The sequence below is a fragment of the Macaca mulatta genome, chromosome 15 (genome assembly GCF_049350105.2).
Source record: "Macaca mulatta isolate MMU2019108-1 chromosome 15, T2T-MMU8v2.0, whole genome shotgun sequence".
In the NCBI taxonomy this organism is placed as follows: Eukaryota; Metazoa; Chordata; class Mammalia; order Primates; family Cercopithecidae; genus Macaca; species Macaca mulatta.
In genome coordinates, this window is record NC_133420.1 from 44,327,599 (window position 1) to 44,355,285 (window position 27,687).

The 27,687-nt window shown below is 48.8% G+C and overlaps 1 protein-coding gene across 50 annotated transcripts in view; it reads right to left on the bottom strand.

Moving 5' to 3' along the window:
• ZNF618 (zinc finger protein 618) overlaps nucleotides 1-27,687 on the bottom strand; it is a 170,100-nt gene that overhangs the window by 48,118 nt on the left and 94,295 nt on the right. For all 50 annotated transcript variants that reach the window (XM_077968268.1, XM_028834953.2, XM_028834954.2 and 47 more), the window contains exon 3: nucleotides 9,486-9,745. In XM_077968268.1, the coding sequence (XP_077824394.1) occupies nucleotides 9,486-9,745 (260 nt within the window). The remainder of the gene's footprint in view (nucleotides 1-9,485; nucleotides 9,746-27,687) is intronic.

Below are 27,687 nucleotides of genomic sequence, written 5' to 3' on the forward strand. Positions count from 1 at the left end.
TCAGGTCAGACAGTCCCCAGCCCCGATGCCTGACTCCCTGCCCAGCACGCTCCCTCTTCTGTTCATCCCAGCCACTTTTTTCCTCTATGAACCATGGCTGTCACCATCACCGCCTGTCTGCGTTCACTTCATCTGCAATCTTTCCATGCAGACTCTGCCCCACTGCATGGGTGAGGAAGCAGAGGCTAGGGCAGCTGTGTGCAGCATCTCACCCAATTGACGCAGCCAGCTAGTGGGCTCGGGGTCCTGGCTCAGAGGCTTCTCACACCAGCTCAGTTCATCCTCACAATTACAGCAGGTAAAGGTGACTATTATCCCCATTTTTCAGGTGAGGAAAGTGAGGACCAGAGGGGCAACGCATAGCACCAGAGGTCGGTCAGATCTGATTTGCTCCCAAGCCACACAACTAGCCTCTTGGAAAGCACCATGAAGAAATGGTGCTTGTGGGCTGTGCGCAGTGCATCCCAGCATTTTGGGAGGCCAAGGCAGGCAGATCACTTGAGTTCATGAGTTCAAGACCAGCCTGGGCAACATAGCAAGACCCCCATCTCTACAGAAAATACAAAAATTAGCTGGGCATGGTGGAGTGCACCTGTAGTCCCAGCTACTTGGGAGGTTGAGGTGAGAGGAATAGTTGAGCCCTGGAGGTCAAGGCTGCAGTGAGCTGTGATCATGCCACCGCACTCCAGCCTGGGCAACAGAGTAAGACTCTATCTCAAAAAAAGAAGGAAGAAAAAAGAAGAAGAAGAAAGAAGAGGAAGAGGAAGAAGGAGAAGGGGAAGAGGAAGAAAGGGAAGAGGAAGAAAGGGAAGAGGAAGAAGGGAAAGAAGAAAAAAGGGAAGAAGAAGAAAGAAGAAGAAAGAAGAAGGAAGAAGGAAGAAGAAAGAAGAAGAGAGAGACAGAACGAACCTTTACTAGGTCTCATTTCCGTCCACCATCTTCCCAGAAGTCCTCATGAGGCTGGCAACTCAACATCCATTGCAAGAATGAGCATAAGGTCCTAGCAGCTTGGCTAGTGGCTGGCAAGGAACTGAGTTCAAAATAGGCCTTGGGGATCCAGAGCCATGCTACTGCCACTACCCCAGGTCACCTGCTGGATGCCAAGTGAGCTGTGTGTTCCTTTCAGTCATGGCACTTTCCTTAAATGCTACAGGGGAGCAGAGTCCCCCACTATGTCTGGTGCTGCCATAGGACTCCCAAGAGTCCCCTGTTGAGAGCCCTGGGACTGCTGCCAGGGATGGCTGGCAGGGCTTGCCAGCACACAGGAGGCAGGAGCGGACTTTTCCTCTCCCCATTCCTGCTATCACAAGTGATGCAACAGTTGCCATCCCAACAAATCCGAGTTCACAGCTCCCACTGAGCACTTTCCCTAAACACCTGGCTTAGCTCCCTCCCAGAGCATCAGACAGACCAGGTGAGGCCAGGGGGTCTAGTTCCTGAGGTCACAGAGGGAGACTCTGGGAAGATGCCTAAGAGAGGATGCAGGCTTCTGAGAAAGAACGTAGGGTAGCAACCCTTTGCACCCAGCCAGGTCTAGAGAAGCTCAGACACCTTTCAGGATACACAAAATGTGACAAGACAGAAATCCAAAGCCGGTGAATGAGAGAAGAAAAACACAAGGGTAGGGACAGAAGGCTGGTTCCTTACAACGGACAGTCCCATATTTAACTTGGAGCATCTCGGGAGCCGCTATTCAGAGAACAAATGCTCAGGAGTGTGTGCAGCCCTCTCTGTTCAAACATGCAACAGGAGCTGGGTCCAGGGCTTGCCGAAGGACAGGGGATCCGAATAGGGAAGGCATGGACAAGTGGGTTTCCTGAGGCTCTGGGGCTTGGCCTCAAACGAAATGTCCTCTGGAGTAGGGTCTTCCGAGTGAAGCACAAATCTCCCGGGGGTGTGTGGCAGCTGCCCAAGGGGTAAGTAGGTCCACGCAGCCTTAAGAGAACCATCAGCTTCTAAATGTGTTCTTTCCTAACATCAATGTGCCAGAGAACCTGGCAGGTGGGAGGCTCCACTTGCCAGTTCTTCCTACTCTCACCTTCACCCTTGTGCCATGTTACAAACAAAAGATGATCTTTTTACCCACCCCTAATCCTACTGTGGTGGCTGCCCCCAAAGGTTAGAACCTTGGGGCTCCAAGCAAAGAGGTGACCCTACAATACCGGGGGTGGGCTCAGAAAGTGAGTGGATCTAATGACCAGGAACAACTCCTTTTTCAAATTGGGTGATTTCCAATTCTCTCCTCTCAACAAAATTAAAGGAGGATCTAATGGAGTTGTCAGCGAAGAGACCATTAAAAAAATTGTCTGATGATAGACCCCCGTATGATTTCTGGCATACAACTTGGAAGGAATTCAAAGAATTGAGTGACACTGCTAAAACAAAACTCTATCCCCTGCCAGCTACTTATTTATGTGACTGAGCTTTCTAAGCACTTAGACCTACAAAAACCAAAAGATAGGAATTAAATTAATGCCGAATCTTGTCTCCTTCTAGCAATAAGAAATATTAATTCACAGATACATGAGCCAATTGAGAAAGAAATGAAGCCCTATCCATTTCATTAAGAGATGTGTTTTCAATAATTTTTTACTTTCACATTTACTATTTACCTAAATTTGTTTTTGATGAATTGTATGCTAATAACAACTCAATCTGGAAAAAAATGTTGGAGAATGTACAGCTTTATGATCCCAGGAATTTTTTTTTTTCCAGAAATTTCAATTTCAATTTATGTACATCTTGCTATGGCATATGAGTGTGAAACAGTAATCAATAAAAGACTTTCAAGCATAAAAAATATATTTTACATTAGGATAAAACCCTGTGGGGGCAGTGGACTGGAAACATGAGCTCATGGAGAAAAAGGAAAGATGTAAAATTTCTGACTCTTAAAGATAGGCTTGTTCATATGTTTTTGAAGTGATGATGGCGGATATCAAATAGCGGTAGTGTTTGGATTCCCTTGGATACATTTTGAAAATTGGTTCACAGTTTTGTTTCCAAAATGCCACCTTTTTTTTTTTTTTTACACAATATCCTGGAAATTATATCCTTTGCAATGATTTAAACTTTGAATAAAAATGTTAGATGTCAACTCAAACTTGTGAAAAAGAATATACAGTGTTCAAAATTCTTTTAGGAGGTATTGAGCAAAAACAAATGTTTGAAAACCTTGGCCTTTTAGGTTCTTATCACTCTAGAGGTAACCCCAGAGGTATCAATGTCCTGGGGTTTCAGCTAATAGTAGTGGTACTGGTTTTACGTTTTTTGTCCCCTGTTAAAAACACTTGCATACCTATTATTTCACTCTGCCCCCAACAATTCTACTGGAAAGAGGGGCAGACTTTATTCTACCTACTGACCATTCAAGACACGGTGGCTTAGAGACGTTAAGGAGCTTATCCAGGGCCCCACAGTAGGGTAAACCCTGGGCTCTTGACTTATAGCCCAGGGGCCCTTTCTAACAGGGACCCTCCAACCCTTCAGACCACAAGAGGAAGCGTCAGTAGCAGAGACAGGACATGCCTGGGAGGGTGGCCAGAACTCCTCCTTTCGGAGTGGCTGCAGCAAAGAGCTGAGTGTTGGTTCTGGCAGGCTCTTGGGTGAGGTCCTGCCAACAACCTATTGAAACAGGAAACTGACTATCAGCTGGCACGATGAAGCAAGACCTGGCACCTACGCTGCCTGGGTCTGTCACAGGCTGAAATCCACGTGGCTGTGTCTGAATGACTGTCAAGCTCTTCTGCTGCTCCTTCCCGCGCCATAGCCTGGTTGCTGCCTCCTGGCTGGAGCTCCTTCCTCCTCTTTCCCTGGCTCCTCTGGCTGCCCTATGAGTGTGAGAACACCTCTGTACCTTGGTCCTGAAAGCTTGCTGACTAGAAACATCCTTGCAGAATCCAGTCTCCCATCTATCTCATCCTTGACTCCCCATCCTGCACTCTGTCCAGTGACCCTCCCTGATCCCCTACGTCAGGACGGGGAACTCACTCCCTCACAGGCTTATGTCCAGTTACCAAACAGTTCCCATGATCACACGAAGCCCTTCCTTTTACCGAGTTGAAATCCCCTCCTGGAGACTTCTCCGTATTGGCTGGGACACCCTGGAATGTGTCTGCTCCATGTGCTCCTTGCAAAATGCTGTAAGCTGTGAATATTTAGATTCCATCACCCTCCGCTTCATGCCTCCACTATCCCCAGTCTCCTCCCAACCCACGACAAACAGCCCTTAGCTTCTCCACGGGCCTTCTCTCTGCACTGAGCTAACTCTCTGGGGGAATAACCCAGTTGGTCCCTGTCCCTCACCTGAAGAGGAGTCAAGTCCAAGCCACTCGTGCCCTCCACGGTCTCCTGCACTGCTACTGAGGAAGCTCATTAAGTCTCGGGTCTCCGGACCCCTACTGCTCTCCCTGAACTCCCTCGTTAGTAACCACCCCCGGATTATTCGTAACCACCCCCGGATTAAGGACCAGTGGTTTCACAGCACGGGAAAGAGTACCCACAGCTGGACAGCACAGCTGGACCACCATCATGGGATGCGGGCACCCTTCTCTCTCAGAGCCAGGAAACAGTCTACGGGCTGGATGCCCTGATTCATCAAGAAGAACGGCAAGTAGGTTTCCACTTCTAATTTTTCGATTCTAGCTGACTGGCAGAGACCTTTTGGTGTACTGTGTTGAGAAGGATTCTGAGGTGCATCGTTGGACAATGCACAGTAATCAATTCGTAGTGTCTGCCATGAACATGGGATTGCCATGAACCTGGACCGAGGCTGGGTGAGCGAAGTAACCAGGAGGCCCTTGGCCCCACAGGAGCAATGGCAGTGCCTTGTGTTTACTACTTCTCCTAGAGGAGCCCCTAAAATCTCAAGTGTGGTCCGCCCTTCCTTCTTAGGGCTGCCGTACAGAGCTGTTCATACAGCCTGTCAGGTGGGTGCAGGTGTCTGTCAACTTCCTTTCTTTCATTTCTGCTTTTATCCAACAAAGTTATGAAGTTTAGTATCTATCATCTCTGCTGTTCTTGCTATAAAAGGAAGCTCCTGGTCTTGCCCCCAAATCCTGCACCAGCTCCAACGGCGGTGACTTACTTTCTCCGAGTGAGAGACGCCCTTCTCAGCACAGGGAATTCTCTGGGCAGCAGGGAAGCAGCAGCAACCCCTGCGAACTTGGCAGTCATCCTCCTGGGCACTGATGCCCCTCCTGACGCCAGCAGGAGAAGCTGCCAAATGCCATCTGCGTGTCCATGACCCAGGCTCCTCCACAGGAAGTGCCTTGGATAATGTTTGTGTCACTGGGAACATTGTTTGTCTGATGGCTATTAAAGGGCCAGTGTGGACTCGCGGAGGCTCCCTCATGGGGCAGCACTGGGTGATTGAACAGGAACACTATTCTACTCAGCCACAGAGCCCGTCTCTGAGCCCAGAGCGGGGCTGGGTGAGCGAAGTACTCAGGGGGCCCTCGGCACCACAGCACCCAGCAGTCCCCTGCCAAGTGCCCCAGGAACACGTTAACTCCCCCATGCCCGGCGACCAGGACAATGAATGCACATTGCAGCAGGAGTTTCACTTAAAGATACAGCTCTAACCAGCATCCCACCCCAGCCAGGTCCCTGGGAGAGCTTTCCCTACTTGATATACTTTCAGAAGCAGGTGGGAGGCAGGTGTTGTGAGGTGGAGTGGGCCCTTCATGACCTGAAAGAAAATGTCACCAACTTGCTGGGTGATCCTGGGCAACTCCCATCCTTCCCTCAGGCCTTGTCTGCCCCTCTATAAAATAAAGAGGTCAGGGGTACCAAATTGACAGCATGCATAGCTTCACTGCCCACCTCTACATCCAGGGCAGACATCAACAATCAATCATGCCACCCTTTAGAATCCTCAACAGAGAACTCGTTACAGCCAGTAGCAACTGCTTGGGATTAACCCACAACTTAAAATCTACTTGCCATCTTGAGATGAGAGGAGTTCAAAAGGTTCAACTCTAACACTGATTTTGTTTTTAAATGCCTTTCTTTCCTGGTGATGAGGCCAAGCCAGCTTCCTCTAAGCCTGACCCTTGGAAGAAAACCCCCATTCCTATGCAGGAGAGCCTGCCTTCCAGCATGCAAGATGAGCTGCCATGACAGCAGGGAGCACTCTGGCCCTGCTTCTGTAGGGCTCCACCATGGCAGCTCCACACGTCACCTGTCGCTGGGGCTTCTAAACCTTTTTCACAAGGGTCTGCCCAAAGCAGATTATTCAAAAGTTCACAAGATCCTCAAAGTCCCTGAATCGGAGGGAAGCAGTACTAGAAGGAACACCAAGGTCCAGACAGGTTTCCCAGTCCATTTCTTAGGGGAGGAAACTGAAGCCCACTTGGAACCTGTGTCTTTTAACACTTTATCCTGTGCCGACTTTCTTCCCTATCCCATCGTTTCAATATATCACACTGGCTTACTTAGATGGGAAAAAGCAGAAACAGCGACTATTCCTTCCTCTTGAAGAGGCATTTTATACTATTAATATTAGTACTACTGAGAACACTACCTAATTGTTTACTAAGCACAGTGTTGAGTACTTGACATACATGATCTCATTGAATATTCAGATAGCCTGATGATTTCGTAATTGTAAGAACTGAGTCAGACAGGGCCCGAGGTAGCACACCTATTAAGTCATGGAGCCTGGATTCACTCTCAGTCCAAGGATCCCAGCTCATTCTCCTCAGGCAACATTGTTTCCTTCCACTGCCACCTTGGATGGCCACTCCCATGAGGTGGCTGGGACAGGGACCATGCCTCATTTAACACAGGAGGACCCTAAGGCACAGCAAGGCCAAGGACCCTGCTGCTGAGCAGCAGCTGAGCTGGAAATCAGCGTCGGTGGCTGGCATGAGGCTCACGGGCCCTGGGGCTCTCACTGTGCAGGCAGCTGGCCTAAGTAAGATTCCCAGCATTTCCCTGGCCTAGCTGCCCAAGGCTTTCCCCACTGAATCCAGAATGCTGGCTCTATCCCAGGATTCAGATTCAGCCACCCTTCACTGGGCATCTCCTGGTGAAGGGCAGAAACAGCTACTGGGTCTAATGAGTCTTAACACACACACACACCAAAGAGAGCAAGGGCAGGTCTTCTCCATTAACTAACAAATCCACCAGTGATTAACACAGTCCCTGGCCTCAGGGAGTGAATACTGATGGAGGAACGTCAGTGCAGGCCCTTGAAAAGACTCTCTCTCATTCAATACTGGCCTAAGTCACTCCTGCTCCTCCCCAAACATTCCTGGTTCACCCCTATTCCGTCACATGGGAGGACGGCATTTCCCAGCCTCTTTCTTTGAGGTTGGGTGGGGCCGTGTGACTAGTTCTGGCCAATGACTGTGAGCGGAATTAACGCGTCTCTCTCTGGCTGCAGCAGTTAATTGCCAGCGTAAGTCCCTCCACAGCGTGCTTTCCCTCTGTCACTTGGCTGGCAGCATTCTACATGACGGCTTTTAGTCTGGGACCAGAGGGGAGCAGAGCTCCCTCTGGATCCACAGTGGACATGTAGTGTGAACAGGAAATAAACTGCTGTGGTTTTGAGCTACTAAGATATCTTGTACCTTTCAGGATCTTTTGTTACTGCAGCATAACCTGGCCCCACCGTGACAGTTGCAGCACCAGTGTCAACGTCACCACTCCCAGAAACCAATACTTTGGTATTGTGGAGTGGAAGCAGGGAACATGGAGACATAAATCAGGCAGGTCCTGGAGCCCCAATCTCTAGGGGTTTCCACTTTCATGGAAGAGACAGGCACAGACAGGGCCCCTCTAATCTAAAAAGAAAGTAGAAAGTGCACCAACTAAGGAGCAGGGTAGAAACAGCCCACTCTCACCAGAAGAGATTAAGGAAGTCTTCTGGGAGGAGGTGGCACTGGAGTTGGCCTTAAAGGATAGGTTGGATTTGGGCAAGTGGAAATGGGGGAAGGCATTCTTGGGAGAGGCAACAGCAGACACAAAGTACAGGAAGAGCAGACTACACTGGAATGAAAGGTCTGGGAAGACCAGACGCAAGAAATGGGACTAGAAGGTTCAGGTTTTGGAGGCTTTTAATGCTCTGGTCTCGACTGTAGAGACAGTAAGGAATCCCAGGGTTATAAGCAGGGGAGCAACATGGTCGGTGTTCTGTTTTGACCAAGGCCTCCTGGCAGCCAGGGCAGAGGGCAGGCAAGCTGCAAAAGCATGGCTATTAGCAGGATGCTGCCATGACCCAGGTGGGGCTGAGATGGCCACAACCAGCAGGGAACAGCTGGGAAAGGGAGTTTGAGGATGATTCTCAGCAGTTGGGAAGAAATGGCACCAGGACTTGAGTCTAAACTTGCAGAAATGAGGCCGTGGTGCCGCATACAGGATGTGCGCCAGGAAGGTGGAGGTGCTTGGAAGTCAGTAGGAGGTGAGCCAGAGCTGGACCAGGAAAGTAGCACAGGCCAGGGCAGCAGCAGCACTTCTAAGAACACACTGAGCCTTGGAAACGTGGAAGAGGGTGTGGAGGGAAGCAGAAATCTGGAGCCAGACCAGGCAAGGCCTCCACGCCAGGAATGAGGACTTTATTTCACAGACCAGGGGTTGCAAACTTCTGCCCACAGGGACTCTGACCCACAGACACGTTTTGTTTGGCAAATTTCAAAAGGTCAGTTGGCTGCCAACATTTAAAGCCAAAAGAATTCCCATCAAAATGTTCATTTCTGGCATGTGATTTGTCCAGAGATGTGGCAACGCTGAGCCGTATCCCCACCCAGCAACCGTCAGCGAAGCAGCTGAGTGGCCGCCGCCCTCCACACACGCGGCGTGCGTTCTCTGACTGGACACGGTCCTCACCACCTGTCCTGTTGGCTCATCTCTAGTTACGCTAAATAAACATATTTGTTGGGCCTCATGGGCATTTGAGTCTGTGAACCTGGCAGCAGTGCAGGGGGCCCCTGAGGGGTATACCCTGACGCATGCTAGAGACTGGAGGGAGAGAAATTGTTGCTAAGATGTGAGTTTCCACAGAGCTCCTCTGCGTCCGGCCCAGGCCAGAAGAGGCAGGGGAAGCGCCATCTGTCACCGATCCAATCCTGATGGGGTATCTGCTCTGAGCAGCACCGGCACTGGGATCTCCCTCCAAAAACAGAGAGGCATTTAGGACATTGAGCAGTAAGGGCTGTGCGAGACCCCCCAGGGGTATGGGAGCCCAGAGACAGACAAACGGATTCACTGGGCCCCCAGAAGGTTCCAGGCATTTGACTTAAACAGGGTATTGATGGATGGATAGGGTCCTGCTGCCGAGCAGAAAAAGAAGAGCTCTCCAGCCGGAAACCGCACAAGCAAAGGCAAGTCAAAGAAGCTGAGATCTCTCCCTGAATGCAGAGGGAAGCCAGCAAAGGTTCTCTCAGCCAGGAAGGGAGCAGAGGCGCCAGGCCCCTTCTCCCCAGGACTCTGACTCCACGTTCCCATCCTGGTCTCCACCCTGACCACAGAGGCTGGACACTCACCAAGGGTCTGCTGGTTGCGGACGCCGCCGATCACCACGCAGATTTCGGCAGGCACGTCGCTGGTCCCATCCTTGCCGACTGCCTTCTTCTCCTCCTTGGCCTCGCCCTGCCAGATCACCTCCTGGATGTAGTCATCGGGCAGCTCTGTCTTCACCTTCACCTCCGTCATCGTTCCTTGCTCGGCACTCAGTGAGGCCTCGGCTGGCACTGCTTCTGGGCCCTCCACCTTGGTGCTCTTCTGGCTGCGCTTCAAGCGCTCCCTGGAAAAGAAAGAAAGTCCGTTCAATACCTTCTTCCTCCAGACCGACACAGCAGCCCACCAGTCCATGGCACCACAGGAACATGCCAGGCAGTGCGCATAGTGAATGCTAGGGTTCCCGGCCCCCTTAGCCTCCAACACAACCCCCATGGCTACCCCTGAGGCTCCTCCAGGGAACCCTGAGGCTTCAAGGAACACAGTTTGAAAACCATTGAGCAAGAAAGGCTCCAATTCCACCCATTTGACAGCTGGGGAAGCTGAGGTCTCAAGAGGTCTAGATGTGCCCAGTTGCCTCACTTACTTGCTTGCAATTATCATGACTGGAGTTACAAGTGATCTAAAAGGGCACCTCCAGCTGGTTGAAATCAGTTCTTCTTAGACTTCAGTGTGCATACAGATGAGCTGGGGATCTTGAAAAAAATGCAGATTCTGGCTCAGCTGTTCTGCGGTAGGGCCTGAGATTCTGCATTTCTTTTCCTTTTTAGAGATGGGTCTCACTAGGTTGCAGAACACAAACAAACTCCTGGGCTCAAGTGACCCTCCCACCTCAGCCTCCCGAGTGTTTGGGGCTCCAGGCACCATGCCACCACGCCTCGCTCAGAGATTCTGCATTTCCAACAAGCTCTCAGCTGGGGCCAGGGCTGCTGGGCCTCAAACTATGCTTTGGGCAGTAAGGGTTTCAGTGCTTTGATGTACGCAGTATCCAGTGCTATTCCGCTTGTTCCTAGGCAAGAAGGCTCGGGATCTTGTCCAGGCTCTTCCCTGCTCCTGTTTTACAAATGGGAAACTCCAATGCAAAAAGACTCACTGGGTTGAGATGTCATGGAGCCAACACTGTGGCATGGAGGGGGCTCTTTAAACATCGGAAAACATCCTCAAGGTAATGATGTCAGTTCTGAAGAGGGCAGGACGTGCGTCACTGAACGTCCTTCGTGAGGGGGACACTAAGGACTAAAGCAGAGCTGTGACTTGCTCAGGCCAGACATAAAATCGGGGATAGGCCAAGGCAGGAAGCCAGGTCCCTGCCATCCACTCCTGAAGCATCCTCCTTTCAACACAGCTGTCCATGTTATCATCCTAAGGACCCCACATCCTTCTGACAAGCGAAGCATCCTCATGACTGCTGTCTGTGAGGTTGGGGGGGAAGCTGAGGCATGCACATACTGGGAAATCGAGCCATGTTCCAGGCCCAGAGACACTGCCCTGGCCATGCCAGCCTCTCCACTGCACCAGAGGAGAGTGTGGTCTGTGAATTTCGAGGCCCAGACTCAAGGCAGGGGATGCCAGCATTCCAACTGCAGCACAGCAGGGGCACTGGGCTGGGACTCAGGGACCCAGGCTCCAGTCCTCGGTCTATGATGGGCTTGCTGTGTGGCCTTGGGCAAGATTTTTCTCTTCTTTGGGTTTCAGCAGCCCTGTTTATCACAGGAGCATGGGTTTAATCACATCTGCTGTCCTTCCCAGCTTCAGCTTTCATCCAAGGTGGAGAAAGGTTGGGAAACTGAGCAAAGATAGAGAGGGAAGTCCCCAGCTAATAAGGAAAGGATAGAGGAAAGCCATGGGGAGCTGCTATGGACTGAATTGTGTGCCCCTAATTCATATGGTGAAGTCCTGACCCCCAGTGTGACTGGATCTGGAGAGAAGGTCTTTGGGAGATTAAGTGTGGTTAAATGAGGTCACATGGGAGGAGCCATAATGAGGGGATTGGTGGCTTTGTAGGAAGAGAAAGAGATTGCTCTCTCCCTCACGTGAGGACACAGTAAGAGGGTGACCCTCTGCAGCCAGGAGGCAGCCCTCACCAGAACCCAACTGTGGTGGCAACCTAATCACAACCCGCAGCCTCCAGAACTGTGAGAAAATACATTTCTGTTGTTTAATTAAGCCTGTGGCATTAGGCATAGCATCCCACAGCATTCTGTTAACAGCAGCCCAAGATGACTCATACGGGAGGCTAGGACTCAGATGGACAGAACACGAGTGCAAAGGCATGCTGGGAAAACCAGTCAGGAGCAAGGGCTATTGTGCCAACCACTTCCTCGCTGCGGGCCTCCAGCCAGCCACCTAACCTCTGAGCCTTGGTTTCCCCATCTGCAAAATGGAGTTAATGGGGTTGTCATGCAGATTTTAATCAACGAACACATGGTAAGTACTCAGCACAGTGCCTGGCCTGGAACTGCTCTAAAGACATGGTCACTATGACTATTGTTAATAATGACACACTGTTAGAGCTTCTTTGGCATCCAGTGGTGCCTCCTCCTCATGCGTCTGTCCCACCAGGGCCACCAGACACACCGCCTGAGCTTTTGCCCTTCTCCACGGTAAGAAAGTGTAAAACTGCATGATTCAATCGCCTCAGAATTCATTTCCTTAATTTACTTAAGAAACACTTAAACAGAGCCTCCTATGTGCCCAGCACTGTTCTAACATACTAATTCCTTTCATCCTTAGAAATGACTCTGGGAAAGAAATCTTGGTATTTCCACTTTACAGTCTAGGAACTGTGGCAGTGAGAGGTAAAATAACGTACCAAAAGTCACATGGGAGGAACAAGGTGGGACGGGGACCTGATGCAGGCAGCCTGGACTGGGAGAGAAACTCGCAGAGGGAAGCCTCCTCACCCACAGCCGAGGCTGCCCCACATCACCCACCCTTGACCTTCAGCATCCAGAACAGAGCCAAAACCAAGGTGCTTGTGGGTGAGCAGGAGGACACGAGGTTCCCTGGCTTTCTGGGCTGCTGCCACCTTTGTGGGAGATAATACCATGAGCAAGCGTCCCCCTGGTCCCCCAGAGGGGCGCACGGCCCCGCCTAGCTGCAGGACACCACAGGGCAAAGAAGTCTCAAGTTCTGTGAGGCCTAAGACATAACTAGAACTGGCAGGTCTAGCAAGTCACAAAGGGACAGCTGTGGCTTTAGAGAGAGAGGTGATTCCTGCTGCTGGCAAGAAAAGGGGACCCACTGGAGGTGGTGAGCTCCCCGTCATGAGAAGCACTGAGCAGACTGGCTGATGGCCTGGCAGGAGTGAAATGAGCCAAGTACCAGATTTGGAAGTTGGATCATCCTAGGGTCAAATCTCAAAACTGCCAGTTGCAGGTTCCTATATAAGTGACTTGATTCCTCCAAGCCTCAGTCTTCACATCCATATAATGGGGCAAACACGGTACCTACCCCACAGTGCTGTGATGTAAAACAAGGTAATGTCTATATAGGACCTAGAACAATAGCTACCAGTGGGGATGTTTTACTCTTATCTACCTACTGTCTTTTCTATGGCGGGCAGGGGAGGGGCATGTGCAGAGGATGCAAGTTTATGTGGCACAGGCGTTTAGTGCATGGGCTGTGGAGTCAGACCAACGAGGGTTTGAATGCCAGCTCTACCACTGTTCAGTAATGGGATACCGGCGGTGAGGCAGTGAGGACTTTGCCTAGTGCTGCAGAGGTGGTCATGCTGATGAAGCTAACAGTGAACGACGTGTATCCACATTCAATCTGCGGGGTAAAGAAAGCAGCTGACATTCCCATTTCCTAGCTAAGACTTCATGGGTGCTAATGGTCAGGGCCCTGAGGCTCACTGGGCAAAGAGATGGGAGGCGAGGAAACAGATGGGACCCCCTGCGCAGAACTCCCTTACCGGCTTTTTTCACAGCCAGTGTTCTGAAGCTCAGCCTGAGGCTTCGAAAGCACCGGACCATGCCATCTGAAAAGATTCAGTGTCCCTTCCTGCTCTCAAGTCCTCACCACCATCATGGTATCCTGGTAGGGGAAGGGAGGAGCTGTTGGAGTCAGGCAGGCTGGATGGAACTCTCATCTGCCCACCCCGACACCCTGCAGCCCTGGGCAAGAGACTCCCTTCTCTGAGCCTCTGCTTCCTTGTCTGTTAAAGAAAGACCATGACTCTTGCCAGCTGCGGGCGTGGGCACAGAGTGGATTTCCATGAATGGCAGCTGCCATGATGATGACGATATTGGTTCATGATGACATCCTCACCTCTGGGAAGCCTTCCTGGCTTGCTTGAGGCACGTCAGACTCCCTCTCTGAATGCTACATCTTCCTTGCACAGGTGACTCTGACAGCGATCCTCCCATTGCATCCTAATGAACTCATCTTGGCTCGCTCGTCCCCTTCCCGGAATTCCAGTCTAGCTTTTAGTTCATCACCTCGTTTTATTTCCTTTGCAGCCCTGTTTCCTGAAAATACTTTGTACACTGGCTCCCCAAACTGCACTTGTCCTAAGAGTAGGTGGGGCCCTCGGGAGTGTTGTGTGTCTCTTATTCCCAGCATCCAGCAGGCCTATAGTAGGTGCTCCATAAATAAAATATTTGCTGAATGACCAAAAGGATACTTGCCTTCTAGTAAGCAGGCACTGGGACGTATGCCTCCTAAGACTCCCTGGGGCCCACTGGAACAGCAGAGTATATCCTTGAGATGGGTTTCCAGAATGGATGGTCACCCATTTGCAACAGGGCCAGGCATGAACGCATCACAGGAAAGGCCCTCTCCAAAGGCACAGGGCGTGTAACAGAGTCGAAACTAGAACTCGCATCTCCAGACTCCCCATCCTTTGTCCTTTACACTGAACCACCAGAGTCTCAGGTCACCCGGAGTGCCCCTAACACCTGGAGGTGAGAGTCGGGCACAGGGGAATGTCTTTCTCCCATGAAAAGGCAGCCTCTCCCTAGTTCTCGTACCCATACCTCCCACCCCAAACAAATCAGAGGTCACACTGGCAAATACAGCTACAGTCAGATTCCTGACTGAGTTCACAGAAGATGGGGACCAGTGAGCCGCCCTCTACTGCCCACAGGCACAATAGCATATAACCATCCCCTCCCTTAAATGCGACGCCCCCAAGTCCTTGCTGCGATGAAGGCATGGGCAACTTCTTTCTCTTCCCCCTGACTTCCAGGCTTTAGATTTACAAGCCCAAATGTTGCTTTTCTCAAATGCTTTGCATTTAATTAGGTGTCCTAATAACAATGGAATCACAGAAGTACTTACAGTACTTACATCACTTTGAATTAGTGGCGCGGCTCCTTCTAACTTCTTTAAAAATTTTTTTTCATATATCATTTTTTAAAATAGAGCTCATTATTTTAATTATATCCATTTAAATGTACAGTGGAGCCCTTGGATATTCTCAGCACGAATCATTAGGTATATTAGTGAAAAAGCACTCGGAATCTATCTACATGCTGACACTCCATAATCTATTCTATTTGTGTCGCTGTAAAATAGATTTATATATAGATAACTACAAAATAGTTGCTCAAGATATGCTATGAATTTTATATTTAACCCGAGTCACACTTCAACATAAAATCCAAAGTCAAGCATTAAAAGGCTATTTTTCAGTAAGTACATGCTATCTGTGGTCACTGGTTACTAATTGTGCAAGCTGACCAGGAGAGAAGCCAGACCAAGTGGATCTCTGCCCAACAAGTTCCCTAAGAGTGCTGGCCTTTCTCTAAGGCAATGATTCTCAAAGTATGTTCCGTGAAGGTCTAGGGGTTCCATAGCAATGGCTCTTAGATGAACCCATGAGGCTGGAATGGGGAGGGTAGTGTTAAGCAAGGCTCTGACTCCCCATCTTCAATATATAGAGCTTTGCTTTTTGCCTGATGTATACAGATTGAGGCCTCTTTCTCTCTGTGGTGGGGTTACGGGTAGCTCCCTAAAAGATATGTACACATCCTAATCTCCTGGATCTGTGAATATGACCTTATTTGAAAAAAGGGTCTTTGCAGATGCAATTAAGTGAAGGATCTTGAGATTAGGCTCATCCTTGGATTATCTGAGTGGTCTCTAAATGCACTAAGTGCTCTTATAAGACAAAGGGAGATTTAAGACAGACATAAGAGAAGTTACAGAGGAGAGAAGACAATGTGCCCAGAGAGGCAGAACTGGAATGATGTGGCCACAAGTCAAGGAATGCTGATGGCCACCAGAAGCAGGCAGTGACAAAGATCAGATTTTCCCCTGGGGCTTCCAGAGGGAATCTGACTCTTCCAACACCTTGATTTCAGACTTCTAACCCCAAGGAGTGTATACACTTCTGTTGCAGTGAAGCAACAGGAGGGAAAGCAGCCATAGGCAACCAATACATGGTGTAACATGAAATTTGAAGAAACAGCTCCAAAGCAGTGAAGTTTGTAAATTACTATCTTCTACTACCCTTGGTTTTCTTCTGCTTTGTTGCTATTCGATCCTGCTACTGTGTCTGGCCAGGCCAATGTGCCTGCAGACTCTGCCAGCAGGGGAGGTTTAAGAAACAAACCAGTCTCTCTCTCTGTCTGGGTCTCACCTGACAGTTCTTCAAGGAGCTCATGCCCACCTCATCACGCTTGGCATTGACAAGAGTCCCGTGGCTAGATGGGGAAACCGAGGCACAGAACAGGGCCTGGGTCTGTTTTATTCACGTCTGTATCCCCAGCCCTAGCACAACGCCTGGCCCACAGAAAGAACTCAGTGGACATAGGTGAAGGAAAGGCATGGCCAAGGTCATACAATTCTTAGTGATGAGCCTAGTCTGAAAACTTTTTGGCTCCTGTTCTGGTACTGTTGCCACTAAAGCTTGCAGCCTAAGACAACATAACCAAGTAACTTAATGTGGATCTGAGGCCCAAAGAGATGCCATTTCAGGCAGGTCGGAGGAAAGTCCGCGCTGACGCTAGGTGCCTGGGAGTATGGCGGCTGTGTTTCTGGGCACAATTTCCACATCATTCTGCCAATAATGCTGATGCTTAGAAGTTCTACCAAGTCACAGTAGATGTGAGCAGTGCTCAGCACCCTGGCCTTTAGTCCTATTTCTGCTGTTGATTCCCCGGGCTGGCTGCCCACTCCGAGACTCAGTTTTCCAATCTGCACGAGTGAACAGGGATCAGAGACATCTAAGGCTCTTACACAGGCCAGAACTTTACCCAGCAGGGCGTGTGTGTCTCCTTACACAGATGGGGGGCAAGGCGTACATCTACATCCCAAGGCTCAGCCTGAGGACCCCTGCTCTTCCTCCAAAGTGTGCCATTTACTCTCATACCTCACCCACCTTTAACAATGTTAAGGGTGGAGGAAAAAGTCTCTAATCACAGTGTGTAAATAACGACTTGGTTAACTTCCCCTAGAATAAAACTCCACTCCTTAGGAATGAAGGTGAACTGCTCTCCAGCTGAGCTTAAATACACTCCCCACGAATGCACGCATGCATGGGACGTTAAATGCATTAACGCACATCCAGACAGGACTCTGCCCACTGGCCAAGTCCTCCAACTCTACCCACTTCCCACCCACTGACTATATGAGTGCAAATGATTTTTATCTACTTGCCGATATCGGCAGGCCGGCTCCTTGGTAATACCTGGTAAGTCCAACAGGCTGTTGCCTCCACTACTCCACCAGAGGTTCTCTTTTCAAGATCTCCAGTGGCTGCCACACTGTTCAATCCAGTGATCCCTTTTCAGTCCCCGTCGGACTCTGCCTCTAGTAGCAGCCTCTAACACAGCCCCCCTCTCCTCCATCTAGCTGGTTGCTCACTTTGCTGTGTGCTCCCCTGGTGGACCTCCGGCCTTCTGGACATTCTTATCTCTTGTGCCGAATCCTCTTCATCACTCCAGCTCTTACACGTTGATATGCCCCAAGGATCAGTTCTAGAACTTCTTGCATTTTTACCCACACTAATTTCCTAAGTGATCTCATGGAGACTTGTACTTTTATTTCTTATTTATCTTTTTTTTTAATTTTAATTTTTTTGAGAGACAGAGTCTTTCTATGTTGCCCAGACTGGTCGTGAACTCCTGGGCTCAAGCGGTCCTCTCACCTCAGCCTTCCAAGTAGCTGGGACTACACAGCTAGAATCTGAGTTTTAAACATTAACTATATGGTGTTGAATCCCAAACTGTATCTCCAGCTTGGCCTGGTCCCCGCACCGAACTCCAGACCTACATAAATCTCCAGCTGCTCAACACCTCCATCTGGACACCTAATAGGCACCTCGTATTTAACAAGTCCAAAACCCTGCTGCTCCATCTCTTCTCCCAAGACAGGAAAACAATTCTGCCTCCTAGCCCAGCACTCTTCCGGCTAAAACCTGCAATCTAAGACAACACAATCAAATAACTACCATCATCTCCACTTCAGCTAATAGTAATTCCATCCTTCCAGCTCCTACTGCCCAGACTCTAGAACTATCCTTGACTCTTCCTGCTCTGTCACTCCCCACTATGAATATACCAGCAAATCCTGCCAACCCCACCTTCAAAGTATGTCCAGAATCTGACCATTCCTTACCATGCCACGACCACCACTCCAGTTCAAGCCACCTTCTCCTTTCTCCTGTCTTGTAAACATCTCATAGCCAATCTCCCTTCCTGCTGTACACTGCCCTGGAATCCACATTGGACAGAGCAGCCAAGGTCATGTCACTCCTTGGCTGAAACTCATTTATGGTTCCCCAGTATTTACCCACTCAATGTACTCTGTTACTTTTCTGTCCACTTTACTGTCTGTTTCCTCAACTAGAACATGAGCTAGAGGACAAGATTTTGTCTCATTGGCTCATGATACTCAGAACAGTGGGTAGCACATGGGTGATGGTCAGCAAGAGGCTGTTTACCAAGTAAACCAAGGACCAAGTCTAGGAAAGGTCAATGTCAGCATGGCTCTGGAGGCATCTGTAGCCTCTGATCCAGGCAAAACTTTTCTGTGATCAATCCGTCAACATCACTGTAACTGTCGATGGTTTTGCTGCTTCAGTGAATATTCAGAACTGAAGAATGACTCATTCATCTGGCCTTTATTATAACATAGGTTGCAGTTGCTTCACAGAAGCCAATTTTCTGAATAAGTGAAGCTTATTTCTTGAGTGTCAAAGTTGTATCTTTATCCTTTCTGATGAACTGATGAACATTTTCTAAAATGTAACACACTCTTCCCACTTTCTGAAATGCCAAGATACAGTAGCCTGGTAATACCCTGACATTCTCTCTTGAGGGTGCAGGGTCGCCATCAGGACCACCCATCAGCATAGATTCAGGCCCTCAGGCGACAGGGTAGCTGCCCCCACTAACGGTTCAGGAGCCTTCATTCTCCCACCAGCAGTTCTGGAAACGCTCCCCTCTGCTTCTAACAGGCTCCTACTCCCAATTCCAAATCTGCCCTCTAATTAATTCCATGTGGTTCTGGAAGATTTCCAGAGGCCAGGGCTCTACCCACTGCTTTCTGTATCCTTGTGCCTGGTCCTCTGGCAGGTGTCAGCCAAGGTCTGCTCAATGACACAAACAAAACGACCCGACAAAACACACCAGCATGCAGGGTGGAGGTGATGCTGGTGAGGACAGCCACGATGCAAATGGCACAAAAAACACGGAGAGTGATGCCAAGGGCAGCCGTGGTATACTGAGTGCTCATGACATGCTGGGGGCAGTGCTCCGGGCCCCACACTTACACCGTCTCATCCTTCTGTGCAATGCCTGATACGGGCATTTTTTGGTTTCTAGATAAGAAAACCAAGGATTGGAGAAACCGAGTGACTTTTTCAGTCTCCCCGCTTCCTAGAATTCTACCAGGTCTGTCTGACTCCAAAGTCTAGGCTTTGAACCATTTGGATAATTTTTGTTTTCTCAAGAGAAAATAATAAAAACACCTGTTGAATGAATGAACACATACATGACTAAATGCCAGAAGTCCCAAGACAAAGGGAATACATTCCCTTGTTTTTTGCTGTTTCCTGAGCATCCAGACAGAACTGGGCATATGTTAGATGCTAAAAGTCACACCGACATGAAATAAAGGACAGGAATGAAGGGCCCCACCTCTTCCACAGAGAAAAGTGCCTGGGCTCTGCGCTCACTGCCTGCCTCTCTCTCTCTCCCTGATGTGTTTTCAAATGCTGCTGTGCTCAAACATGTCCTTCAGATATAAAGAGTCTCCAGCTTTTAGTGACAAGGAGAGAAGCCATCGTGGGAAAAAGGTCATAGCTTCATCACTAGCCTTAGAGAGGTGAGAGAGGGAACATGGAGCAGAACCACAGTGTCTGCAAATGCCAGGAGCGAGGCCCATGCCCGGTACTTACTATTCCACCTAAGTTTCACATCGTCACACCATCACCTGTTCCTTAATAACCCTCAAAATGATCTGTACTTCCATTTCTGTCATGTATCACTGATATATTTTAATAAATAGTCAAATAGAAAAGATTAGATTAATAGATTAAAACTATTAACCTATTAAACAACTCTTAACAGTCTAGAAATTCAAAGTAACCTACAATGCATAAATATATCATTAGTTGGAGATAATTCTTAGACACTTAATTTTCTTCATTGTATGGTGTCAGTCAGCCACAACGCTGGGTAATATTGGAGTTCACAAAGACAGTATATGATTTAAATATTAACAGTAAATTCCCTGGTTAATTTAAACCTAGGGGGGAAAGCAAGAGTCTTGGGCGATCTTGTCAAGTCATAAACTCCGAAATGTAGCAGGGTGGGGTTCAACAGTTACAGCTGGAAACTTCTTTCGAGGGTGCTGTGGCATGTGGAAGGTTGCCCAGGATGTTAAGAAGAAGCAGCGTTAATGGCATTTTAAACAGACACGCTACCTTCGTTTTCCAGTGGGTCTGGCAATGGTGCAATTCTGATCTATTAGCAATGTGCACTGTTCTCTGAGGGGCCACCTCTCTGTCTCCCAGAGAGAATCTCCCCAACAGACAGGTAGGTAGTGGAGGCCAATGAGGGGCCCATGATCACTGTCCTGCAGAGATGCACCACCCTGCAAAGACTGTCCTGCACACATGAGGTCCCATGCAGACCCCAGAAGGCAGGAAGCTCAACCACTAAAGAACAAGGCCATCCCTAAGCCCTCACACTGGACGTCTAAACAAAGGATAAACACAGTCCCTCTGTTCACCATTACTTCATGCCGAGGCTATGACTTAGCAACTACTCCTTTCTCTCATTCTCTGAGATCCAACTCCTCTGGCCATCTTCTCCTAGGAATGAACGGATAAGGAAGCGCCCCAGCAGGACTGCGACCCCTCCACCTTCCTGCCCACGTCGCCAGCTGATGCCCAGTGCTGCCCAGCTGCTGACACAGATTTACTATCCCTCCACAATGCTGTCCCCGTTCTGGCATTACAACTGCCTTCCTCCCCTCCACCCTGCAGTCTCTAGGACTAGTGGGGTGACAACCAACCAGCTCTTGCCCCAACACCCCAGGGTGAGAACTCAGCCCTGGTTTGCTCACTGCCTCGAGGCACGCTGCCTTTGGACACACACACAGGACTCTTTTAACTACATGATCCAGTCCTTACAAGGTGCTTGGGGATGACAAAGCAGATGTAGGGATCGTTGCTAGGAGCCGTACCCTGTCCACACCTTCCCTTCCTCATGTGCAAATCACAGTTGTTATACTTACCACTAAGGGTACTCGAGAAGATTAAAGGATGGATGGATGTAGGTACCACATACCTAATAGGAACTCAATGCATATTAGTTCTTTTCTCCCGCGCCTACTAAGTAAACCAGACAAAATGTGAAAAGTTAGGTTAACTATGAAAAAGATGAGCTCACAGGCCGTCAGTGGAGTACTCATAAATGGAAGCAGAAGAGGAATTTTTAGCCCCTATGAAAACAAAAGGAGTGGGGGCAAGGCCACCCTCCATGCAGCAGTGAGGAGGAGAGATGGGAGACCCACACTGCAGCCAAGTCCACTGCAGGACAGGCAGGCAGGAGTGATCAAGAAGGTGGGTTTGAGGTGTCCCAATGCTGTAAACTGTCACACTCCACATGGAGTCTGGAGGGTGCTCAAGCCAAGGGTGAGCATGTTCTTTTTTTGTCAGCAGAGTCAGACAGATGGTGAGGTTGTGGAAATTTCCTGGGTTGCCTTCTCAGATCAAGGGCCTCTGTTATTAAAGGCCTCAAGAAGCAACTAGGTCAGGTCCTCCTACTTAGCATTCTCAATATTGTGCTTCAGGACAAGGCAAGATTCTGAACACTCTGAACTAACAGCCACAGGTTCACAATAACTTTCTCACTTTGCTCAAGAAGCATACGTGGGGGGCATGTGCTGAGTGGGAGGACTGAGTTCCCAGAGACCCCCACCAATTCCCTCTGCTGGACCACCCCAAGTTCAAGTGCCCTTTGGCACAAACAACTCACAGATTTTGATGGACGTGAATTGTGGTTTGCATTTCTGTGGCTGTCTCCAGAGGCCAAACCTAACACTGCATATACATTTTCAAGAATCTGCCTTATTTACAGAGCCTAGGTTGAATGATAACTTATTAAGCAGAGTCAACTCTGCCCACCAAAAAACCAACTGGCCTCTTTGGAATAAGTATGTGAGCCCCCATTCAACCTGCAATTTAGGACTTTTTTGTGGACAAACTTTGCCCGAATTTTGGTAGGGTGAGAATATTTCTGGAAATACATTTCTAGAAGTGAAATCTGAACTCCAGGAATAGGAACATAAATCTAGAGTCAAGATGAAGATACCTCCCAAAACATACCCAGTTCTCAATTCATTCTGCTAATACCATACCGTTCATTGACTAGCACTGGGCTGACTACAGGTTGAATATTCCTCATCTGAAACACTCAGGGACAGAAGTACCTGGATTATTTTTTTTTCTTTCAGTTTTTGGAATATTTCCATTTTATTTGCCGGTTCAACATCCCTAATCCAAAACCCAGAAATCTGAAATGCTCCAGTGAGCATTTCCTTTGAGCATCATGTTGGTGCTCAAAAAGTTTCAGATTTGGGGGCATTTTGGATTTCTGGATTAAGAATACTCAATCTGTACTGCTGTGAAATTTTGTGCAAATGAAATTGCGTTGTTTAGGGCTACTTTTATTTTACTGCTGAAAACCAAAATGGTAAACAAGAAGAAGATATAAATAATTATGCAGCCACACACATGTGGTTATCACATAAAATGGTCCACCAGTGAAAAATCTTGGCTTAATTAAAGAACAAGACTTAGCTACACTGAAAGCCATTTTACCATCTGGGTGACTCCAGACAAGTCTATTCCTCAATTCCCTCTGAACAAGAGGGATGTCAGTCACTATCTGAAAGGGCTGCTGGGAAGATCAAATAAGACACATACTTGGATCATGGTAGGCCTTCAACAAATAAGAGCTCCATCATCGTCATCCCTCCCTTCAGCCCTCTCTCCAATGTCCAGGCTCTACAAAAAATCAATGTCACCCCACGTTATCAACTCCTAGGAACCAGAATCCACCACGGTAATAATAAAAATAAATGTTTATTGAACACCTACTTTGAACTAGGCATTGTGCTAAGGGTATATATATTATTACTGACAACACTATGAAGGAGGTACTAGTATAATCCCCAGTTTACAGATAAGGAAGCCAAAATGCAGGAAGGCTAGGTAATGAGCCCAAGGTCACACAACCAGGCAATGGACAGTGCCAGAATCTGAATCCAGGCAGTCTGGGCTCCTCCATTCTGCACTAGGCTGCTGGGCCCTTAGCAGGACTGGAGAGATGGTGAGGAAGATGCTTGATAGACCAGGCAGGGGGTGCAGGGGGGGCATGGAGAATGCGGACCACAGGAGTACAACTGCTCTACTCTGGGGCCATCCAAGAACCAAGCAGAAGGCTGTGCATTTTTGGATGCAGGCTACACATAATCCTTTGCTGAACTTAAAGTCCTCAGGCCTGAAAAAAAAAAATAGCCCTTCAGAAACTCAGCTCTAAGCCTACCGTCTAAGGTCCTGTCTGTCCTGAACCCCTGGCAACACCTATCATCACATCTTATCCCCTGATGCTTATTCTCCTCCTGGCAGCCAGAATGATCCTTTTAAAACCAAATCATATCATGCCACTTCTCTGTTCAAACTCCCCAGTGGCTCCTGATCTCACACACAGGAATGGCCAAAGTCCTGATAATGGTCTCCAGGGACCTCCGTGGCCACACTGGCCTCCTTGCTGCTACTCCAGCTCCAGGGCCTTTGCACCTGCTATTCTCTCTGCCCGGAATGCACTTCCCCCAAATGACTGCTTGGTTTGGCCCCTCAACTTTCAGATCCTTGTTCATGACTCACCTTCCCTGAATGCTCAAATTAGAGAGGCAACACTGTCTCCGGCTCTCCCGATCTCCTCTGCTTTTCCCCCACAGCACTTGTTATCATCTAACAAGCATATACTTTACGTATTCATTACAGCTGCTCTACTCCCACTACAACATCAGCTCTACAAGGGCAGGGATTTCTGTCTGTTTCATTCCCTGCTGTGCCTCCAGCACCCAGGTCAGTGCCAAGCACTTAGTAGGCACTCAGTAAATATTTGTGGAATGAATGGATGAGATTTGATGTTTTTCTTATTCTCCTCCCCAATATCCTTGTCTACAAGACCCTGTTCACTTGTTGGGCAACCTATAACAAAATAATGAGCCCTTTAACCTCTCCTATCCCAGATTTCCTTATCTCTAAAATGAAAGGGCTGGACTACATTTTCTACAGTCCTTCCGGCTCTGAAAATCCTCAGCTGACAAAAGAAAAATATATATATATTTATATATGATTCTTTATTACACCAAGTCTATAACTGATTTACTTGATTACAAATCATTTACTTGATTACAAAAACTGCATTTCCTTTAGAATTTTCCAAAGTTAAGGCCCCACAGCCCCCCTGACCCTTAAGTAGGGTTTGGCTGGAGTTGTGCTACATGATTTGTAACCTGCACACCAGATCGACATTAACCTCAAGTGTTGGGATCACTGGTCTTGTAAAATCGACCCAGTTTGGGTTACAGGGAAGTAAACCAAACCACATTCAGTTGTTTCTTAAGATCAGAAACACCACCTCTCCTTGTCCCCTCAATTTAACACTAATTCCGTAGCAGCCCATGCTGTTGATTTTGGGGTTTAGCCAGAAGCCCTCTGGAGAAATAACATTATGTGTTCCAGGCCAAGAGGAAGGCGCTGGGATGAAAGCAGGCTCTGGTGTAGTAGCAGAGTGTGCCATAGCATAGCTGGGGCTGGAGGCCCACGTTAGAGGGCTGGGGGTCCTTCAAGGTCATTCCGCCCAGAGCCATCTAACCTCATTCTGACTTTGGGGAATCTTAGGACCTTCATTTCTCCATCTGAAGCAGGGATTAAATGAGCTCTAATGCTCTACAAAGTGGCTACCCATCAAAATCCCACCTGGCCATGGTCAAATCACCAGTGGTGTCAGCTAAGGCCACTACACCGACAATGTTCTCTCTTCTTTTTTTTTTAAGACAGAGTCTTACTCTGTTGCCCAGGCTGGAGTGCAGTGGCATGATCTTGGCTCACTGCAACCCTGCAACCTTCACCTCCTGGGTTCAAGCAATTCTCCTGCCTCAGCCTCCTGAGTAACTGGGATCACAGGTGCGTGCCACCATGCCTGGCTAATTTTTGTATTTTTTTAGTTGAGACAGGGTTTCGCCATGTTGGCCAGGCTGGTCTCAAACTCCTGACCTCAAGTGATCCACCCGCCTCAGCCTCCCAAAGTGCTGGGATTACAGGGGTGAGCCACCGCACCAGGCCCGACAATGTTCCCTTGACGGTTAACATATAATTCACTTCTCAGACTGAACATCTAGTCACTATATAAGTAATAGTGTGTTAGTCTTTCAAAGGATTGGTTTTCATCACAGAATCTATAAACTTGCCTGTGAGCTCCTCCAGAGTCCCACCTTCTTGACAGGCCTCCAGCCTACAGCACAGTTCCCGGCCCCAAACAGGCTCCTGTAATATGTATTAACTGATCCTTTCCTACCAAGAAGCAGAAGGGCGTGGTGGGTAAGTGTATGCATCACAGAAGTCAGACTCGGGTAGACTTTCTGGCTCTACTGCCTACCTCCACCTAGGCAGCTTTGGGCTGGTAAACCTGTCTGTGCCTCAGCTTCCTCATCTGTAAAGTGGGAATAATAAGAGTATCTCTCTCATGAGGTTGTTACAAAGATTACATTAAATTAAAAAATGAGGCTGGGCGCGGTGGCTCGTATCTGTAATTCCAGCACTTTGGGAGGCCAAGATGGGTGCATCGCTAGAGCTCAGGAGTTTGAGACCAGCCTGGGCAACACAGTGAAACCCCAGCTCTACAAAAAAATGCAAAAATTAGCCAGGGGTAGTGCTGCATGCCTGTAGTCCCAACTAGTCGGGAGGCTGAGACGGAAGGACTGCTTGAGTCCGAGAGGTAGATGCAGTGAGCAGAGACTGCACCACTGCACTCCAGCCTGAGCAACAGAACGAGACCCTGTCTCCAAGAAAAGAAAAATTAATAAATTAATACACATAAATCACTTAGCTCAGAGCCTAACAAAGAAATGCTGACCAAATGGTAGTCATTACTATTAAAAAGTCTGTTTTTACACCTTAAGCCATACACAACCCCAGGTTTGGGTGGCTCTTCCTAATGCATATTCTGGCACCATGGTAGTAACACAGGGGCTCAGTCACTGAGTATGTGTGATAGAGAGGCTAGGCTAGCAGGGAGAACAAGTCAATGTCTCACATGCCACCCTACCCCTCCTGTGACTGGGCAGGCATCTCTAATCAATCTCAGCATTCTTCCACCAACTACAGCCTTAGGGGGATAATACTCAATTCAGAGCTTCAGGCAGCCACTGTGGGAAAACCTGCCTGTTCTTCTCTGGCTACAATTACCAGGCAGAGATGCTCGTGTAGGAGAGATTCACGCATCAGAGAGTGAGGGCAGACCACATTCCCACAGGACTGACGACGGGTGGGTGGTGCTTTGTCTCTTCATTCACTCAGTGTAGTACTTCGAACAGTGCCTGTCATGCAGGAGACACTCAATGTCCGACTAGGTGAATAAATTAGCATCTAACCCATCTGAGTTCATAGCATACAGCACCGGGGCTACCAGAGCAGGTGCTTAGTGAAAGTGGGAGGAAAGTGGGAGAGGCTGTCTAGACCCTCACTTGGGCACGGCACTGAGGAGTGGAGAAAGCACCAGCTTTGGCAGGTTCACGGCCCAACACAGCCACTGACTCATTCATTATATGCCCCCGAGCAGGGCCCTTCCTCCCAAAGGCCTCGATCTCCCCATTGCACAATGACAGGGTGGTCGAGACAAACTCAACGCCCCTTCCAGTCTTGATTTCCTGATCCAAGAAATACTTACAGGCACTGGTATGACAACTGCTACTGCCCCGCAGGCCACAGCCTCACACATTGTTCTTACACAAATTCCACTCCTAGGGACTCAGGAGAGAAACACAAAATGCTGGGCAGCTGCTGGCTACATGGGTCACCCCCAGTGGCCACAGGCCCAAGTGCACCATCTCTGAATTCTACCTGCTCCTCTCCACACTCCGTGTCTCTATGTCACTCGCACATCTTCTTCCATCTCATTTAGTGTGCCCATCCCATAAACACGTACTGACAACCTGCTAGGGGCCAGGCCCACGGCAGTGAACAAGACGGACATGTTCTCTGCCTATGGAGCTGGCACTCTCAGAGAGACAGAAAAAAAGGAACACAGGGAAGGGAATGAAATAACCAATAATGAAAATGAAATAATTAAACAGCATAAACAGGCTATGAAGGCCACACACCACAGACTGCGGTGGAGGTACCTTGATACGGGGGGTCAGGGAAAGCTTCCCTGAGGGTAGAAGAGATTCCAGATCTGAAAGATGAAAGGACATTCATCATGGGAAGATCAGAGAAAGAACATTCCACGCACAGGGAACAGCAGTTGCAGAGGCTCTCAGGTAGGAGTCAGTTTAGACTAGCGGCTGACAAACTATGGCCATTTATGGGCATATTTATGTATCGCCATGGCTGCTTCAGCATTATAATGGCAGAGTTGAGAACTGCCACAAAGATCATACAGCCTGCAAAGCGTAAAATATTTGCCACGCAACACAGGTCTCTGGGTTGCAGAGACCTCCAGCCTGGTACCATGGCGTCTATTCTACTAGCCTCCA